This window comes from Lynx canadensis, chromosome A2, assembly GCF_007474595.2.
Source record: "Lynx canadensis isolate LIC74 chromosome A2, mLynCan4.pri.v2, whole genome shotgun sequence".
Taxonomy (NCBI): Eukaryota; Metazoa; Chordata; class Mammalia; order Carnivora; family Felidae; genus Lynx; species Lynx canadensis.
In genome coordinates, this window is record NC_044304.2 from 154,313,137 (window position 1) to 154,332,936 (window position 19,800).

Sequence of the window (19,800 nt, forward strand, 5' to 3'; positions counted from 1 at the left end):
CTATGCCTGCCTGTCTGCAAATCTACGGGAATAACTGCTGGGCTTGTGGATGGTATAAAGATGACTGCAAGCCCATCAAAGAGAGCTTTTGTTTGTATGCAACTCGTGTAAGAGTGAATATTCCATAACTACTTGTGTATAATGCAAGGAAGAAAAGTCTGAAATGATGGCTATTGGCCAACATACAGATCATGCTCTACTGTCTTATAATATTTTCTCTGCATTGCTTTTTTAAAACATTTTTCATATTACATGCCCCATCTCATATCACATTAACCCAAATAAAAATGTCATTATCCATTCAGTGCAAAAAAAAGCAGGCAGAGCATGGTAGAAAATTACAATCATGCCAGTCAGCCGCAAAGCATTCTAGTTACAAGCACATAGAGGAACCGATGGTGGGCAGTGGGGACAGCCCCCCTTTGCACTGTCCAGCATACAACGGGATTCAGTATGGATGGACCCCTCTTTATACACAGGGCACACTTCTGAAGAGTTAAGTGGAAACCGTATTTTATGTCGCATACCATTTTTGTTACGTTAAGGAAGCTGGAAGCTTGATATCTAAAAGGACTTCCTTTCAAACAGTATTTTTCTTTTTACCATGTTCTTATTCCTCTAAAACAAATCTAAGAGACATTTTGGTATATGGGATTTTATTAAAATAGAGTTCACTTGTACCACCAAGTTTATTAAAATAATGGAAGAATGTAGCCAGTGAAGCCAGTCATAGAAAGGTGGCTGAGAGAGTATAGAGTTCTCCGAACACAAAGGTAGTCTAAGAATTTTTGAGAATGATGGCCCAGAGGCCATTAAGAATGACCCGTTTAGGGGCACCTGGGTGGCTCAGTCAGTTAAGGCTCCAACTCTTGATTTTGGCTCCGATCATGCTCTCACGATTTGTGAGATTGAACCTGATATTGGGCTCTGTGCTGACAGCATGGAGCCTGCTCGGGACTCTCCCTCTCCCTCACTCTCTGCCCCTCCCTTGCTCTCTCTCAAAATAAATAAAATAAACATTTTTTTAAAAAGTGACCCATTTACATGCACTTTTGTACTGATGGATTATTAAGTGGACAGTTTGTGAGCATTTAGAAAAGAACGCAGTTGGCATAGAGAGCCCACCCAGTTATCAAGAATCAGTCAGGATAGCCATCCTCATCCCTGTTTTGAGCGGACTTCAGGACAGGCATGTGAGATCAATTACATTTCTATTTGGGCACATCATTTGACAAAGTCTTCCCCAGCCAACTGACTGGTAATTGCTGCCTGGCTGAATATTCACTTAGGCTCATGCACAGCTGGCTGAGGGGCCAGAAACGGTGATGACTGACCGATTCTACGTCAGTCATCGTACGTAGCTACGTAGCTACGTACGTAGTTACGTAGCTACAGCTACGTAAAGTAGCAGTGTGGTGGGGGGCCACGCGGCTCCGTGTTTGATCCTGTATACCAGTGACAAACTGAATGGAGGCTTAGAAGGCACACTTATCAAGTTTCACGTGGAACCAAAAGGACTAGGCAGTGTTACAGGAGAGGAGATCTGAATGCGTGAGCACATCCTTGGCCCACCCACACCGGGTACAAACACTCCAGGGCTCTAAGCACTTGAAGCTCCATGAGCTAAAAGTCCTTTTCCCCAGGATTTTCCTCTCCAGAGGCTTCTTCCAGGAGTCTTGGCAACAAGGGGGGATCTCGGATGCTCTGCCATCTCTTCACTGTGTGTGTATGTTCCTCGCTGAGCGTCTGCTCCTTGACCTGCCATGTGGCTGCCCAGGCCACTGTCCCTGGTTCTGGGAACTGACGCAGCCCTGAGCTTAGACTACAGCTCACTCTTACTGGGAATGTCCTTCTGCTTCTCAGGATGGACTCTGCCAGAGACCCTGTAGCTACAGTTCTTTCCTTACCCTCCAGAGGGGTAAGGACCGTGGGGTTGCTTGCAGAGCTATGGGAAGGCGGGGTCCAACAAAGCCGATGTCCCTCCAACCAGCCACTCAGGCTGTCCCACTGTGCCGGGGCTTCTCCAATCACCGGAATGTTTGAGGGGGAGTTAAGAGCTTGTTCTGCTCAGAACACACAGCAGGACAACTTTTCAAGGCAATAAATGTAATGTAAATGTAAATTCGCTTCTAATGAATGGAGCCTAAAGTGTCAAAAAATCAATTGCCTATGGTGATGATTCATGGTGATCAAAAACCTTGTGGTTTTTGTTGACTGGAACCTCAATGTTTGCCTGTCATATGTGTCTTCTAAACAAGTCAACACACACCTGGCTTGTGATTGGCAGGCAGGGGAGTGATCCATTTATGATTTTTTTTATAATTTTTTTTTAATGTTTACTTATTTTTGAGAGGGGGGAGGGGCAGAGAGACAGAGGCAGACACAGAATCCAAAGCAGGCTCCAGGCTCTGAGCTGTCAGCACAGAGGCCAACACAGGGCTCGAACTCACGAACTGCGAGATCATGACCTGAGCTGAAGTCAGACGCTTAACTGACTGAGCCACCCAGGCGCCCCAGAGATTTAATAGGGGATCTTACCTGAAATACCATGCTCCATTTATGGAGCTGCCTTTCAAGAGTGACACTGATGACTGAGAGGCAGGGAGAGAGAGAGAGCCCGCGCAATGAGATTGGAGAAGTGTGTGTAGACCATGTGTACGAGGGGTGCTGAAGGGATGGGGAAGAACTGTCTGGTCTGTGAGGAGAAGCAGCACCTGCCGTCTGAGTATTGGAAGCACTACCAAGAGGAAGAAGGCAATGAAAGCGGTGCGAGGTTGTTAAAGGGGGCAGATTTTGCCTCAGAACAACATATATTCTAACAAGTAGATTAACATTTTGTTACTTTCCCCAAATCCTCGAGACTTTAAGAGCAAAGACTGAGGCTTACATAATCATTCTAACGCCTTCACTCGTTCAACAAAGAATTACCACGGGCTAAGGCCCTGTTGTAGGTTCTGGGGCCATAAAAATGAACAAAAAGACAGAAACCTCCCCTGGCCTCCACGAGAAGTTATATTCTAGTGTCAAAATAGTAAAATCTAAACATATTTAACATTTCAAAAATGTTTTCCATAAGAAATGGTCAGAACGAGGTATTAGGGCGGGCTGCTTTAGCTACGATGTTGTTCTAGAACGGGCACTGGCTGGAAGGATTCCCCTTGATGTTTCCGACCTGGCTTTGCAAACATGAGGGAGAAAACAGAAGGTCATGTGGCTGCCCATTAGCTCCACAAAGAATTCCATCCACTTGAGCCAGACGGCTGGGGTCAACGTGGTGGCGGCCAGAAGTGAGATCCAAACTTGCTGGATAATAATTACACAAATGTTCGCGACACCATTCTCTGTATCTTTCTGGGCATATGTTAGACGGATTCCAAAATGAAAATATTTTAATATTAAAAAAGGGGGGGGGCGCCTGTGTGGCTCAGTCGGTTAAGTGTCCAACTTGGGCTCAGGTCACGATTTCACGGTTCATGGATTGGAGGCCCACGTCGGGCTCTGTGCTGACAGCTCTCGAGTCTGGAACTGCTTCAGATTCCGTGTGTGTGTCTCTCTCTCTCTCTCTGCTACTCCCTGTCCCCGCTCACACTCTATCTCTCTCTCTCTCAAAAATAAATAATAAAACATTAAAAATTAAAAAAAAAAAAAAAGAAAAGAAACTCAGCAGTTTTCCTGGGTGGGCATGGAAGGCCTCTTGATGTCAAGGTTCCCTTATACATACTCAAAAGTTTTAAGCAGCTGAAGCAGAGATGAATAGCCATCCAACAGAAATGCTCTAAAAATGATTTTCGTATTGAATAAGCAGTTGAAATGGACGACCTCATGTTCCTTTGGAGACTAAGATTCTATACTCTAGTAGAAGATCTAAAGTATAATTGGAACCAAGCAAACATGGATTTGGGCTAATTCCAGAGAGAGTACATATGGATTGTGGTCTATTTACTCTCTAATGCTAACCAAATGTCATGCAACCGAGTAGTGATTCTCATTTCTGTCTAAGCACTTAATGATCATTTTTGTAATTATTTCACAGTATTTACTCTACATCCTTTCTTCTTTTTGCTTCCAAAAGAACAGATTGCTTAAGCTAACGTAGACATTTATGGCTATTGTATGTTATGATATTTGTGAATTTCAAAACTTCCTCTTGAATCTCGGCTGCAGGAAGGTTGCCTTGTCCATTTTCCCAGGAAGGACCACACATAACCTCTGTATCTGCAGCTACTTTAGGTGTGCTCTCTGCATCGTGTCCTAATTACACCTTTGTTATCTGCTATCAGATGACTCCCCTAATCAGCCAAGCCTGTGACATGCTCCTGGCTCACTTAAAATGCTATGCGGAATCCGGGGATGCTTTCGACATCCAGAGGTAAGGGTGCTACATGGCTACATGACAGATGAGAAATTGCACTTCTGAATTGCTGCTTCTTGTAACGGTACATAATTGCTGGACAATTACCTCGGGACCAGCAAACTATGGAAATGCTAGAGGCTCATAAAAGCATGGGTGGACTGAATAATAAAAAAGGAAACCCCCGTAAAATGTGAAAAGAATATGAACAAAGGCTAGGGTAAGTGTGGCGTGTGGAGGGAAGCCTTGAGTGGGCAGCGGTGTGTGGTTGGACACGCCCTCCGACCTCTGCAGACCCAGGAGTGGGCAGGAAGGACAGGGTCCCCGGGGGATGGGGGGGGGGGGAAGTCTGTGCATTTTTACTTCAAGAAAAATTGTGGTGCACCTCAGCCTGGAAGCCATGACTTAGCGGTGAACACCAAATTTAAATGACTAATTATTTGGCTTTCCCTCCAGTTGTCCTCTGCTAAGTTATGGCTTACAGAGTAGGGCGAGAGACGCAGATCAGCCAGAAGCTGGCTCGTTCTTATTATCACTGCTAATAAAATAATAACACAATTATCATCAGCATTTAAATTCTGCCATTGTGTTTACAAAATCCTCTCATACACTTTCTCTCTGGTCATGAGATGCATGAGTTGGCTAAAGATAAGATGGGCTGAATAGTTACAAAAGCAAAGTAAATAACTTAAAAATCCTTAACTCTTCCAAAAAAAAAAAAAAAACCCTCTTAACTCTTCAGCCTTTAGGATCAGATGAAATCACATTCAGTAGGCAAACTGCTTTTGCTATAGTGGGGACATGTGTAATCAATTGTAGAAATGTTTTCAATAAAGCAGTTAAAATAAAAGAAGTCATCTGGAGATGTCATTTAGCCCTTAATGATAAGCTGTTGGTTAGGAGAAAAAAGGAACTACATATGTGCCTACGTCAAGCCACAAAAATAAGAACTTTTAATTATAAAAGGATATGCATACGCCGTTGGTAGCCTTTTTTAGAAATAACTTAACCTGACTGTTCCTCTAAGATAACAAAAAAGGATCATTCTGGTTTAAAACGGCCATTTAAGGGCAGGTTTCTGAGAGCCTAAGAGGTTAATTTTTCCGGAGCGATTGCCAGACACTTTTCCTTCTGTTTGTTTCTAAAGTGCAACGTGTGTTTTCTGTAATAATATACATATGTTCATGAAGCTGGTCCCAAAGTTTGTCTTGAATTTATTTGAGTGTTGAAGTGCCCTTGTTTTTTGTTTGTAACTCTTACAAAAACTGTAAAATCATTGGGAGGAAGAGGGGGAAACAGAGCTAATAAAACTAGACAACCAGGTTGTTAATTCATCAATCCCAACTTGCTATTTATCAATTAACCACTCGATCCTGGCTTTGGACCAACGCTGCACAGCTTTGGAGTAATGCTTATGAGCTTTGGGTCCACTGTTTTCCCTCCTCCCTGGGGAGGATGGGTTGGAGCATATTTCTTGGAATCTGACTGCGGCTGATCAAGGCTGCCTGAAGCTTGCAAGGTGAGGAAGTGATGCTCTCCTCCCCTCCCCAGTCTGTGTTTGCATCAGTGATCAGATACATTTTGGTGTCTCCTCCCAAATTCTGTTGCCACGCTCAAAGGACCCCATTCCAGGGGCTCCCCTCTGACCACCTCCTTTGAGCTCGAGCAGGTAGACGATGAAGTGGTGCCTCTTTAGTAGCGTGTGTGATGGGCAGGCCGACGGCAGGGTCCTTTCCAAATCCAAATGGTCTCCTGTCCCGCAGGTGCTACAGCTGCTACACTACAGATGTGGTTGCCAGTGTCGCCTTTGGCACCCAGGTGGACTCCCGGGGGGCTCCTGAGGACCCCTTTGTGAAGCACTGCAGGCGTTTCTTTGCGTACTCCATCCCCAGGCCGATCCTGGTTTTAATCTGTAAGTACAGCTCCCGCCCAGGGCAGCAAGGCAGGGGTCCAGCAAGCTGGCCAGTCCCCGTGACGGCTGGGTGGCCCAGGCATCTCTCGCCACAACTCCAGGTGCCTCTGAGAGTCACCCTGCGGAGTCCACTCTGCAGAGGCCTTATGTTCCCGGGGCCACCCAGGCTCCTCTTGTCACCACTCAGGACTACCCATCACCAAGATAGGAAGTGCCCCCCCCCCTCACCACCGCCACAGCAGCAACAGCAGCCGTGACCAGCGCTAAGTGCTTTGCTTGCACTGCCTGTTAGTGCTGTGTTCACTAGGAGAGAAGTATTCTCACCCACTTCACAGACGAGAAAATTGAGGCTTAGAAAGCCAGAGCCTAGACTGGAGCCCAAAGCCTTCATTTTCTAGGACATATTTCTCCCCTCCAGCAAAATCCCCTTTGGAAGACTTCTCTGCTTGAAGCCCAAAGCACAGTAAACTAGAAATCATACACGAAGGGTGACTAGCAGGTTACCTAATGCTGTGGAGACTGGTCGATTTATTTTATTTTTATTTTAGAAGTGAGTTTTTACCCTCTGGCCAATTCCAGCATCTTCTTGCTTTTATGGAAGTATTGAAGTGTGGCTATTGTTGTTATTGATTATTGCCCTAACTTCTAACCTTTCTGCCGGGCTGCTAAAATGTATTCATTCCTTGGTCAGTTTCACTCCCATTTCTGAGTCCATTTCTGTGGAAGTCCAAGTCGCTTCCATCAGACCCGCAATGAAATTATAGGAGGAGTTGCTGAGGGGTCAAAGCAGTCCCTTTGCCCCTTGCCCCCTCGGCCCCCTGGGAACTACTCCGCTGACTCAGCTCCACTTGCCATTGACCATGGACATACCCGGGGTGGGGGGGATGGCCCCATTGTCCCAGCCCTGCTACTACTCCTCTCTGAACCCACCTCCCTGCTATCCCACATCGGTTCAGACTCTGGCTCTTGAAAATGGGCAGAGTGCTCTGAGATCTGCTGGGGTCCAGAACTACCCTCTCCATCCTGGCTCCCGCACCGTGCCTGTACGCAGTGAGCCCACTGTCGATGCTGGGAAGCTGAACTGACCTGAACCACACTGCAGCGGCTCAGCCCCTCAGCCTAAGCCACCCTCTAGGAGGGGATAAGTGTCCCCAGGTGGCTCTGTCCCAAGGCCATGGCAGCAAAGGCACAGGCTTCCTGCCTGGCACAGCAGGGAAGATACCCAAGGGGCCAGCATTCTTGCCACCAGCTGCCCCTGGGCAGCAGCTCTTAGAGACCATTCAGGTGGAGCCCTGGGGACAATTATGCAAATAACCAGAAAGTTAAGAAAGTAGGGGGAAAATGCAAATGACCGGAAAGTTAAGAAAGTAGATCAGCTTCCACCACTGGCTAAGATTTAAAACACGGCCTATAATCTGTCCTTTCTTGATGAAATACAAAGACCTTGAACCCTCAGATCTAGGACCTGGAAAATGAATTTCTAAGTATGAGACTGAATTCTTGCGAGCCAGATGGAAGTGGGGATTCAACTGTGCAGACATTTACCGAGTGCTTACAATGTGCAAGGAACGTGAGGAGTCGGGAAGTGAAATGAGGTCCAAACCCTGCCGCGAAGAGTGCAGATCCAGAGGGGAGCCCCGGCTTCCAATGACTAAGTCAAGGCCAGGGTTTGCTTCCCTGGCAACAGGCATCTAATAGCCCTGGGGTTATTGCCGCCCCGTTTTCAGTGCCGCTTTTGTTTTTTTTCTTTCAAGTATCATTTCCATCCATAATGGTCCCACTGGCCCGGATTTTGCCCAATAAGAACCGAGATGAACTGAATGGCTTTTTTAACAAACTCATTAGGAATGTGATTGCCTCGCGGGACCAGCAAGCAGCAGAAGAGGTAACGTATCTTACTAGGGCCTGTCGTTGAAATGGAATGGGGCCTAATTTGGTACAGTTCTGTTTCTTCTGTCTCTTCCCTACCCACCCCACACACCACACTATGCTGGCCTTCAGTGGCCTACCACTTAGAGCCTTCCAGGGCACTGGAAGGAAAGGAGAAGGGGTGAGGAGGGGGCGAACAAGAAAGAGAAAGGGAAGGGGGAAGGATGGTGGAGAGAAACCCAGATCAAATTGTCCATGCTCTGCCATGGGTACCCCCCAAAACTCATGGCCTCTCTATTTCAAGCACAGGCAATAGCAGCCCCAAAGAATTTTCTAGGTAAATTTTCACATGTACTTTTCATCGGCATATTCTGTATACTGAAAACCGGCAAGATGGAGTTGTAGAGTGAACAGCACTACCAGTAGAGGGGAGTTTAGGCAGCTCTCAATTAATCCCACCTTGACTTTCAGCATGGAGGATGTTGCTGCAAAATCTGGGGCTGAGGGCCCTCTCACGCTTCAGCTGAGACCCAGAGACTTCTTTCCTCCTTAGACTTGCACCATGCTTGGTGCATAGTAGGAATCCAGTAAATATTTGTTGTTTGAACTTGGCTGAGAATAGAAATTGGACTTTTCAGTGTTTGGAAAATAACGTCACTGTTGGATGCATTCATGCATGTATAACACTATTCTTTAAGGGCCTCGTTGCATTCAAGAACATCGCTTCGAGAGGGAAAAAAAACCAGGGCTAACATGTCTTCTCTGGAATTGACTTGTGCAAGCTTTAAAAGAGTTGCTCAAAGATGGGTTCACAGGGCTTAACGAGGGAGGACGTGAGGTCCCTTGCTGTGCCATTGGCCCAGAAAGAGATGGGGGGTTAATTAATGCCTGGATGCACCAGTGGCCTCATCTGCCTGGCTTCCCCCTCTGGAGCCTGTGAGGCAAAGGAGTCTGGTTCAGGGGGCAGGGGACGGTGTATAAAAGCTCACAGCCCCTTGGCCTGCACCACGGTGAACTCCACTTGACGCCCTTGGAGGTGTGGGAAGAATCAGCTCGCTGATATCACTGGCCCAGCTCCGCCTAAAAGGACAGAATATTCTCATCAGGTTCCTGAGTCTCCAGAATGAGGATGAAGCCCGGGGAAGGAGGGGTGAGGAAAGCCGCATTTTCAAACCTCAGTATCGCTCTGAAGGGCTTCCTGATGACAGTTTTGTCACACACCCCACCCCTCCCCCAGCCCAAAACCCACAGGCTGTGGAATCGGGCTGAAAATTCTAAAACTGTTGCACCGAATGGCTTACTAAGAGGTGAGGGGTTTATTAAAGATCCAATTACTGGGATTGCCTCCAGCTCTTCCTTTTATAAACTCGAGAGCTATTTGTTTCAAACAATGAGCTGATCTGAGAAAAACCTCCCAACCACAAATCCAGGACTGCCCGTGTCAAGACAGAGCTATATGGTTACTAAGAAAACTTGCTTTAAACCCATCTAAACTCTGCAGACATTCCATCAAGCAGATGTGTGTTTGCGCAGTGGAAAATGCAGCACAGATGTTAAAAGGTAAATATTTTTCTAAGCTCTAGCCCGATGGGTGGATTAGACACCTACATCTATCAGGGTGCGTATTTTCCTTGGATATAACCATAAAGCAGCACTGTTTCAGTCCTAAATGGGCACTGTTCAAATAGCCTCTGTGATGCAGTGCAAATAAAAGAAACCCATCTACACTAATGCTCTTCTCCAGCGCACGGGCCCTGGAGAGCAGCCCTTTCCTCCGGCCTCTGTAGCTGGAGGTGAAGACAGATTTCTCCCGAGCTCCGATGGCCTTCTAGCAGCCTGCCTGAGCAGGGGCTGAGAGCAAAGGATGCCAGCTGCACTTCTACCAAAGCCAAAGGTGCTCTCCCGCCCATGTCGTCCCCACTGCCCTCCAGCAAAGCCACAGGTGAGCCTCAGGGAGGACTGCACAGCACCCTGAGGAGTTTCGCACTCACCAGCCGATAGGCCTGCGCGTTCTCCTCCAGGAGCCAAGGTAGCAGAAGGTACGCACCTCCCACATGAGCCATCATGCCCCGCCCTGCCCCGACTCTGCCCGGCCAGGCTGGCAGTGGAGCCACGACAGCCACCCAGATGTTGGCAGGGCATCAGGAAGGAATCTGGGGGAAGCCAGCTCTCGAGGATGCCGCCTGGAAATGAGAACGAGCAGGCCGGGGTGGAAAGAGGCAGCCAAGTGTGGCTGACCTGAGCAGGTTGGCAGGACACGGAGGCCTTGGCTCCTGAGACTCAAGGTTCTTGATGCCCACAGGCTTAGCTGTGACCCTGCTGGAATCTCAGCAGATGTCTTGCAAGGTCACAAAAGCTGGGCACCAATAGAGCCGCAAAGGCCTCATGACCCAAACTGTCTGCTCCAAATAGCATCACTTGTAAGCCAATCCAACACAGCCTTTTTCAAAATGCATTCCCTGCACAGCCTTGTTATTTGTGGGATCGTTTATCGCACACCTAACGTGCTCAGCGCAACAACGCGGCGTGGGCTGGGGGGAGGGGGTGGGACACAGGGTCCTGCCCTGGACACGCTTACACTCTCTTGGAGGAGAAAAAGCAACAACAGGTGAGATAACAGCAATCTTAAAAGATGGAATTAAGTGCTGATGTGTGGGACACAGATTATTAATGCGATAGAAATTCAGAAGTCAATGAATTGAGAAAACGCTGCACCGAGCAAAGTACTTTGAAATTATAATATGTTTCTGCTGGTGGTTCTGATACTCTCCTTTTGCTGTTTGAGCCCCATAAACTTCAGAAAAGAGTAACATATTGGTTGTCACCCATCACATTAAAGAGCTTTTCAAAGAAGGGGTATGCCAGGGATACACTTTGTCAATGTGAAAGCAATATGCAAAAGCTTCTATGGTTACAATTAGTGGCAGTAAAAATATAAAGAATATGCAAATTGCTGATAAGGGAGGTAGGGGGAAATGGTAAGAAAGCTCTAAGCACTTAAATGGGTTAAGGGATCACTGGGGACAAAGGGAGTGGGGGAAGCCTTTGAAGACAAGCTTCCCCAAGGCTAGTTCCCTCCCACCCCCCAGTTCTGCCAACTTCCTACTGTGTGAGGAAAATGTATGGCCACCCATCCGTTAGCCCTGAATGGTGCCTAAGTGCACAAGGGAACGTGTACTTTCATTTAAATCTATATGATGTTTTCATTGTTTTATTGTTGGAAAACCAACCAACCAACCGACAGTACAAACATGCATAACGTAAAAACTCAACCCCACCCCCCCCCCCCCCCCGGTTTCCCCGCCTCCTCCAAGTTCACTGTGAACTGCTGGGTATAGATGCTGCTGAACGTTTTCTATGCGTGAACAAATGCGCGTAATTATATATATTGTACATGTACTGTTTTTACAGAAATGAGGTTCCACTGTGCAGGCTGTTCTGCAACTTGCTGTTTTTTCCTTACCAAAATGGCTTAACACCCTTCCCAATCAGTCCAGATGAACGGCCTCATCCTTTTTCAACGGCAGCATCACAGTCTGCTGTTTGCTGAGAACCAATGCCATGTAAGGGACACTGGGGGTTCCAGGTTCTCGCCATCTCAGATAACCCCACAACGAGGGTACTGGTTCCCATCAAGCTCAGGTGTGTGTCTTCTTCTGTGCCTCCGTCACATGACTCTAAGACCAAAATGGGCATTTTCTCCTTTTGTCCCTTAGAGGCGGAAAGATTTCCTCCAACTGATCCTGGACGCCCGACATTCCTCCACCTCCGTGGGCGTGGAGAGCTTTGACATGGTCAGACAAGTCTTCTCCACCAACTGCACAGCGGGTCCCTCCCACCTGCACCAGCCCAGACGCCTGTCCAAGCCTCTGACTGTGGATGAGGTTGTGGGCCAGGCCTTCATCTTCCTCATTGCTGGCTACGAGATCATCACCAACACGCTCTCTTTTGCCACCTACCTCCTGGCCACCAACCCTGACTGCCAAGAGAAGCTTCTGACAGAGGTGGACAACTTTAATGAGAAATTCGTGAGTACAGTCGTCCTTGTGAAATCCACAGGAAACGTGATTTTGTGTTCGTAGAAGTGAAACTTACTTTTGATAACTTCCTTGTGAAAATCACATGCTAAGTGTATGAGATGAAATAGGGCCCACCTTCTCTGCCTCTCTGGGTTAGCAAGTAAAATGAAGTGTTCAGAACAACAGAAAAATAAAAAGAAGGGGAAGGGAGGGGAGGGGGAGAGGGAGCGGGAGCGGGAGGGAGAGGGAGAGGGAGAGGGAGAGGGAAGGGAGAGGAGAGGAGCTTCTCTTCTCTTCTCTTCTCTTCTCTTCGCTTTTCTTTCTTTTCTTTCTTTTCTCTGTCTTGTGCTTTTCTCTTTTCTTTCTTCTTCTTTTCCCCTTCCCTTCAGGAGTATTATACACGTATCTTCACTGTCTAGGGCTTGTCCAGAAACCAGGCCTGGCTAAGGGAGGCTGCAAAAGTCTTTAGCAACAGGTGAGGGTCAAAAGGCAGGGGCAGGAAGGAGGTGGGGTTTCCCATGCTATGACTGTGGAGTCAGCTCTGGGAGGCAAGTGTGAGGCAGGAAAGGGGACCAAGCTGGAAAGTGGGAGCGGGCATAAGGATGGGCCAACCCAAAGCAGGAGTGAAACCCAGGTGAGCACCAAACAGGAGGGCCATAAATGGAATGAGGTGAAATGGGGATGGTCAGCTCAAAGTCCAGATTCTGGATATTCCTTCTAGATGAGGCTCCTCTTTGGTGAATCTGAAACAAACTTTCAAGAGTGCCAAGCTAGGCTACTTTATCGCCGCATTTTTTTCTGGATGCTTTTGTGTGTATTGCTTTGACTTACAAGTTGTTAAAATCATTTTTTAAATCTGTGCTTTTAAAAGGAAGACCAGGGGCACCTGGGTGGCTCAGTCGGTTACGCATCCAACTCTTGATTTTGGCACAGGTCATGATCTCACAGTTCATGGGTCTGAGCCCCACATCAGTGGGGAGCCTACTTGGGATTCTCACTCTCCTTCTCTCTCTGCCCCTCCCCTCACTCAAAATAAATAAATAATAAATAATACATACATACATACATACATACATACATAGATTGAAGACCACCATAATAGACTTCTATTACATGCTGAGCCTACTTGGGATTCTCACTCTCCTCTCTCTGCCCCTCCCCTCACTCTAAATAAATAAATAAATAAATAAACAGATTGAAGACCACCATAATAGACTTCTACTACATGCTGATATAATTATTACATTCACAATTTGGGGAGGTAGCCTGTTCTGTTATTAGAATCATCAGCAGCTTTTTAAAAATATATACTGAGCTGGAAATTGCTTCCCAGTAAATTCCACTTCTTTAACCCACGAGGGAAGTAGATGCAAGGTTAGCCTTTCTTCACCAATGCAGTTCTCCAATATTTTGATATTTCAAATATTTGAAAACTTCATTAACTGTGTTACTAATTGCCTCAACTTTTTGGCTCATCATGAGCTTATGGTCAACGTAAAATTCCACATTCTTATGACATCTGCCAAGCCAGGTCTCCCCAGTCCACTGCTTACACAATTGATTTTTTTGAGCCTAGATGCAAGAGTTTATATTTATCCTTATTATTGCTCAACTCAGTCAAAATAATTTTGAATCTTGATTCTGCCATCTGTCATATTAGCAATTCTTCCAGCTCTGTGTCATCTGAGACTTGCTAAGCCTGCCTCCTATTCCATCCAAGTCATTGATTAAAATGTTGAACAGTACAGGGCTTCCCTCCAGGTTGAAATTGATCCATTAATCAATATTCTTTGGGCACGGAGTCTCAACAAGCCATGCATCCAAATAACCCTACCACCTATTCCTACCACCCATCCTATTCTGTTTCATGGGTACTTGTGGTATTTTTCTGTCTGTCTTTCTGTCTGTCCTTCTGTTTGTTTGAGAAGGGACCCAAGATGTCTGGGGTATGTTACAGAAAGAGAAATAAGAGGAGCTGAAGGGCATACAGGTTAGGATGCATTTAGCGGCACATAACAAAACCCCAACCCAAACTGATTTAAGCACCAAAAAAAAAAAAAACAAAACAAAAAACAAAAAAAAAAAAACTGGTGGGGAGGAGGGACTTAATAGTACAGATCACTGAGCAGCCTAGGAATAGATGTGGCTTCAGGCAAATCTTTCTGGGCCTCAAATATGTGCTCAGGTCCCAGTTTCTCCCCAGTTCTTGGTTGTGCCTACTTCATACTGGCCCCATTCTCATTGTGCTTTCTTCTCAAAGCCCAGGCAGCCTGCCAAGAATATATAGGACTACAGGCTTCCCTGCTCATTACCAAGGGCAAAAAGAATCTGTGGCCCCAAATTCTCAATAACAATCAGGTGAACTCTGGCCAGGATGCTTAGGTCACTGCCCATTCTTGAACCAACTATCATGGCCATGGGAATGGGGGCATGGAAGGGCTTCAGCCAGTCAATCCCACCCCTAGAGTCAGTCACACCCATGTCATATGACAGAGAACTCGGGAGACACCTGCCAGAGGAAGTTCTGGTCGCTATCCCAGGAAGGCAGCAAAGGCAATAGTGAGAATTTGCCCCTTGGTCTCAAACAAACCAGAACACAGGTCAAACTAAAGACTTTTAAGCATCTAGAGAGTGGTCAACAGTGTGCGAGATAGGGCAGTGTATTGAAGAGGGAGCAGTAGCTCTAAGAGGTAGAAGTCATGATCCTTACCTTCATGGAATTTAATCACCAACTGAAAAAAAAAATGGGACAAAAATACCTCCCTTCCAAATGAAACCCTCCAGGCCAACAGAAGGCATCAAGTAATCAAGCCTAGAATGTGTGGTCCAGCCTCCTTCCAATCCCCCCAGCCCAAGATGGGGCTTCTTTCCCCCAGAGAACCACCTTCCATGGGGCTGTGCAGAATATTACAAGGCACTGAGACCCTATGGGGAAAAAACCAGATTTTGGTAAGTAAAGTTTTTCAAACTCTCATGTGCATAAAAACTATCTGGGAAGATTGTTTAAAAATGCAGAAGCCAGGGCCCTTTCCTCAAAGATTCTTATTCCGTAAGTCTGGGCCAGGGCCTAGGAGCCTGCGTTTTAGATAAACATACCAGGCGATTTTGATACAGGTGGTCCCTGGTTCCACTTTAAGAAGTCAGCCCTAGACTCTCAGGGTCCAAACCTCTCTTCTAAGAAGAAACAGGGTCCAATGCTCTGCCCCAGCAATGGAAGCTCCCTGCCCCCACCCGGTCATTTTCTTTCTCTGAGACAAACTGGGACTGTCTCTGAGAAATAGGAATACATGGGAGTTATCGTTTTTAAAAAATTGATTTGGCAGTCGCAGCTGTGTTAATAGTTGTATAAGTGTAACACATGGTACCCACTCAATGAATATTTGTAGGTCCTTCCTTCCTTCCTTCCTTCCTTCCTTCCTTCCTTCCTTCCTTCCTTCCTATAGTCAGAGTTCTGTTAACATGGGCCATCTGTCAGGACATGGAAATGCAGATTAGATGTTCACACATTCGATATTCTCCTGAAAATTTGCATGTAATGTAGGACTTGTTATAATTTTCCTGTTGCTTTCCATTCAACAAATATTTCTTGAGTGCCAGTTAATGCCACACTCAGGCCCCAGACCCTACCCCAAGGACCTAGCTCTTCCATGATACCCCTGTAGAACCCCACACATCTCATCCGATGATTTCTCTTGTATCTGTCAATGGGATCGCTGGATTCGAGCTTCAGGGTTTCTTTCCTCTGAGTTATATCCTTTTATAGCAATGTTCTATGAGAGTCCGACAGAAACTATGTCCCTCTCCCCAAGAACAAGAGTGTATATGTACACTGTATCAATCCAGGATTTTTTTTTCTGTTGATAGTGATAGAAAACTTAATCCATATTAGCTCAGGGAGTTTATTGACCCACATAACAGAAAACTCCAGAGAGGAGATTTGTCTCGGGTGTGGCCTGATGCAGGGGCTCAAACTCTGTCACTGGAACCCGGTGTTCTCTCTCTCCCCATCTTTCAGCTCTATTCACTCTAGGCATACCCCATTCTCAGACAGGATCTCCCTTAGTGGTCTCAAGACAGCTGTGGAACCAGTGTGTTGAACAATCTGAACTACGTGAGGTACAAACATGGAAACTTTTTGTGTTTTCTCCAATTATCATTTTTTTACTGTGCTCTGATGATCTCCTTTTCCCTTTCCTTGATGATGGCTCCAATAGATCTCAAAGATTTCTGGTCACTTTTCGGCATGAAAAAGTCCAGACTAGTCTGGTCCAGTTTAAAATTTCAGTCTCTGATCCAGTTTAATGTCCTTCCATGTCCTTAGCTCACGCTGACCTGTGGCCTGAGGAAACTGCCCCGGGGACAGCCTGTGGTCTGTTTTTAATCCTTCCTAGCCTTTCCCTGTTCCTCCTTGGGCCCCCTTCTCCTCCCAGGGTTGGGACCGTCTAACAGAAGTCCCATTCCTACACAACGGAGGCTTCTCTCAGCACCTCCCATGACGCTGGCACAGGGCCCTGCAGGACTTATCCAGAGGGCTCACGGCTTCTGGGCGTTGGGATCTCCTGGGCAGTCAGCCCCCTGGAGCAGGTTACTGGCAAGATGGCTCACTCTGAGCCTCCATGCCTCCTGCAGTGTCCATGTGACCCAGGGGAGACACACACCTTGGCCACACCAACAGTGGCTGCCCCCTCTGCCCTGACATCTCTCTCCAGTTACTTTTCCTCTGCTCAAATAGGCAGGGAGGGCAAATGAGCAATTCTGCTGTATCCACAGGTGAACGAAACGGAGAATGAAATGCCAGACTCAGCCAACCGCCCCCAAACTCTATGGGTGTTCTATCCTAGACCCCATCCCTTGGCTCGGGCCCCGGCAACACTCCTCTCTAAGCTGATGATTCCTTGTTCCGACGAGTGTTCCTTCAAGTCCTCGAATCCTTCAATAGGCTGATGGGAGGGTAGTGCACAGCCAGCTCAGGTGCGATGTGAAGCAGCGAGAGTCTCTTTCTTTGAAGTCCCAGCGAAAGGCTCACAGCATCTCACTGGTAGCGACTGGGCCGCACGCTCAGCCCTCCACCAATCACAGGGACTGAGGAGATTATGATGCTCTGATTGACTTAGACCTGGGTCACTTGCCTCATCCCTGGAGTTGGTGCCTGGGAGCAGCCTCCCAGGAACCACTGAGACCTCAGATGGGGGAGAGGGAGATCCCCAAACCCCTGTTCCTGGGAGTGGGGGGAGAATAGCTGCTGGGTGACCAGAAAACGGTGTGTCCACCCAAGTACCCAGAATCCATGGTCCCCAGATCAGAAGCTCCCACTTTCAAATTTCTGCAATCACACACACCTTTCTGCTGAACTTTCAAAACCCAGATTTCCTGAGCCGTGGGATGTAAGTCCAACAGCACGTCACGCTGCTTGCAATCTTGGGCTTCTCAACCGTGAGCATGGCCTGCTCTTATGTCCTTCTCATAACAGTGTGGCCACTTCATGCCACATGTCCTGTGATTTCCACAGAGCCAGTCAATGCTTCCTTATTGGTTACAGTGAAGTCCCGGTTGGCGGTTGGCCTCGCTGCCTCCTTTATCAGTCAGGATGTGAAACTGTCAGCAGTGAAAGTCACTAATTCAGCAGAACTCAACTTCTGGCACGCATAAGGACACTTGGAGGTCTTCCCTCACTACTGAAGATGGTCTTGGTACATGTTTTACAATTCACACATTCTGTCCAGTAATAGTCTGTGTCCTGCCACCTGTTTTGACCCAAGTGGCCTTGATGTCTTTCTCATTTCGGTGTACATATTTCTGTTTCCAGTTATAATATGGTTACAACCCACTTTATAATTCCTGCTGCTTTGTTCTAAGGCCATATGTGTTTCCTTCCAAATCATCTGGCTTTCCTCTCAATCCACCACCAAAATTCAGCTTAAAACTTTCCCTCTCAAGTCACCCAATCACTTGCCCCATGTTTCCTTTGCCCCATGTTTCCTTAGTCCTATCGAAGGGGCACTACTTTCACTAAATTCAAGCACTGAGGAGCAGGGAGCGGTTTGTACGTGTACTACTCATAAAATTGAGAAAGCACACCAATTATTTAATAAGACCTTTGTAACGTAGATGCTTCATTGTGTTCTCCAATATCTAATTTTGAAAAGGATCGGAGGGAAAAAAAAAAAAAACCCAGCCTCTTTCCATATAAATTGCGTTTGCTATAGCTTCAGCACTTTATGTGGAAATTATTGACTTTTGATCTGGCCAAACCATTCTCTCTTCTTCTCTTTGGTGCCGGACTGTGCCAGCCGAAATTTATGACCCATTTTCCTTCTGTTTAATTGTTGTTATAAATCTGGTGTGCAGAACCCAGTTGTAAATTTATCACAAATTGGGCTAGATTGATATACAGCCTCTCTTTAGGATAATTTGAACACAGTTATGCCTTAGAAGGAAGGCCAGATTCTTAAAACTTCTCTTGAAGAGCTGCTTTGTAACCATTATAAATATCTAATTAAAATACAACTTACTCTTTCTTTTTCTCTTAAGGATAAAAGCATTCCATGCTGGGTATTTCAACTGATTAGCTCATGCTGCTAATGTGAGCAAGGTTGAGGATTTGTTCCTTGAAGCAGCCAGAGGATCTCAAAGGGGGAAAAAAAGCATATTTTGTGGCCACACACACACACGCCATTTTGCTCCCAACTGGCTGTTTCATAAATATACATCCTTTGTCACAAGAGGAAGGTTGGGTGGAAAAAATGTGTGTAGCTTCACACAAATTCGTCCTCACTATGGAAAAAAAAAAAAAAAAAGTCTCCCAGTTTGGATCGTACCCAGGATGAATCTTCAGGGTCGTCCTCACACCGGGAGTAGGGCATAGTTGATTTTAAGATTCGGGGGAAAAACTGGAAATGGGTTTTCCCCCACTGGACAGGTTCCCTCCCCTTTTGCCCAGGTCTGCTCGAGTCCTGCTGTCCAACATTTTAGGAGGAATATGCTCAGGGGTCCTCGTTGACACGCTCACCCGGCCCCATGGGGCTTAGAGGTGCATCTGAGCCCTTTCCTGCAGATCCCATAACAGCACAACAGGACACACAGCTGAGACGTACGAGGCAAGAGGCAGGAACTCAGAACAACTTACAGCCCTAAAGTCATACCAAAGAATCAAAGATAAGAGCAGGGACGCCGGCACGGTGAGATTGGCAGCAACAGACCACTAGACTTCCACGGCGGGGCCTGAGATTCTGCATTTCCAACAAGCGCCCAGGTGGTACCAACGCTTCAGTCCGTGGTCGACGCGCTGTGAGCAGCCAGCTTCCAAACCCTCAGGCCTGCCTCTCCCCGAGCTGTGCTCTATGTGGCAAGCACTTATTCCTAATGCCAAAGCACTGATACTCCGTGACCGTTTACGTCTTGTTGATAAATTATGAATTTTTTTCAAAACGATCCTGAAAAGAATGATGCCACTCTCACTCTACTGAGAGGGAAAGTGAGGTGAGGGTCACCCAATCTTGGGTATATCTCTAGAGGCGTGCTGCCTATAATCCTGAACTTATCCTGCTTCTCCAGGGTGGGAGGCTAGGGGGAGCTTTTGAGTTGATCTGAAGTCATCTTCAAGGCAGATGAAGATGATCACCAGAGCCTTCTCTCACGATGCACACGTA

At 46.8% G+C, this 19,800-nt stretch overlaps 1 protein-coding gene across 3 annotated transcripts in view; it reads left to right on the top strand.

The window, feature by feature from the left end:
• Positions 1 to 19,800, top strand: part of TBXAS1 (thromboxane A synthase 1) — a 156,017-nt gene that overhangs the window by 94,345 nt on the left and 41,872 nt on the right. For all 3 annotated transcript variants that reach the window (XM_030308556.1, XM_030308558.1, XM_030308557.1), the window contains 4 exons: positions 4,281 to 4,369; positions 6,115 to 6,263; positions 8,018 to 8,148; positions 11,849 to 12,160. In XM_030308556.1, the coding sequence (XP_030164416.1) occupies positions 4,281 to 4,369; positions 6,115 to 6,263; positions 8,018 to 8,148; positions 11,849 to 12,160 (681 nt within the window). The remainder of the gene's footprint in view (positions 1 to 4,280; positions 4,370 to 6,114; positions 6,264 to 8,017; positions 8,149 to 11,848; positions 12,161 to 19,800) is intronic.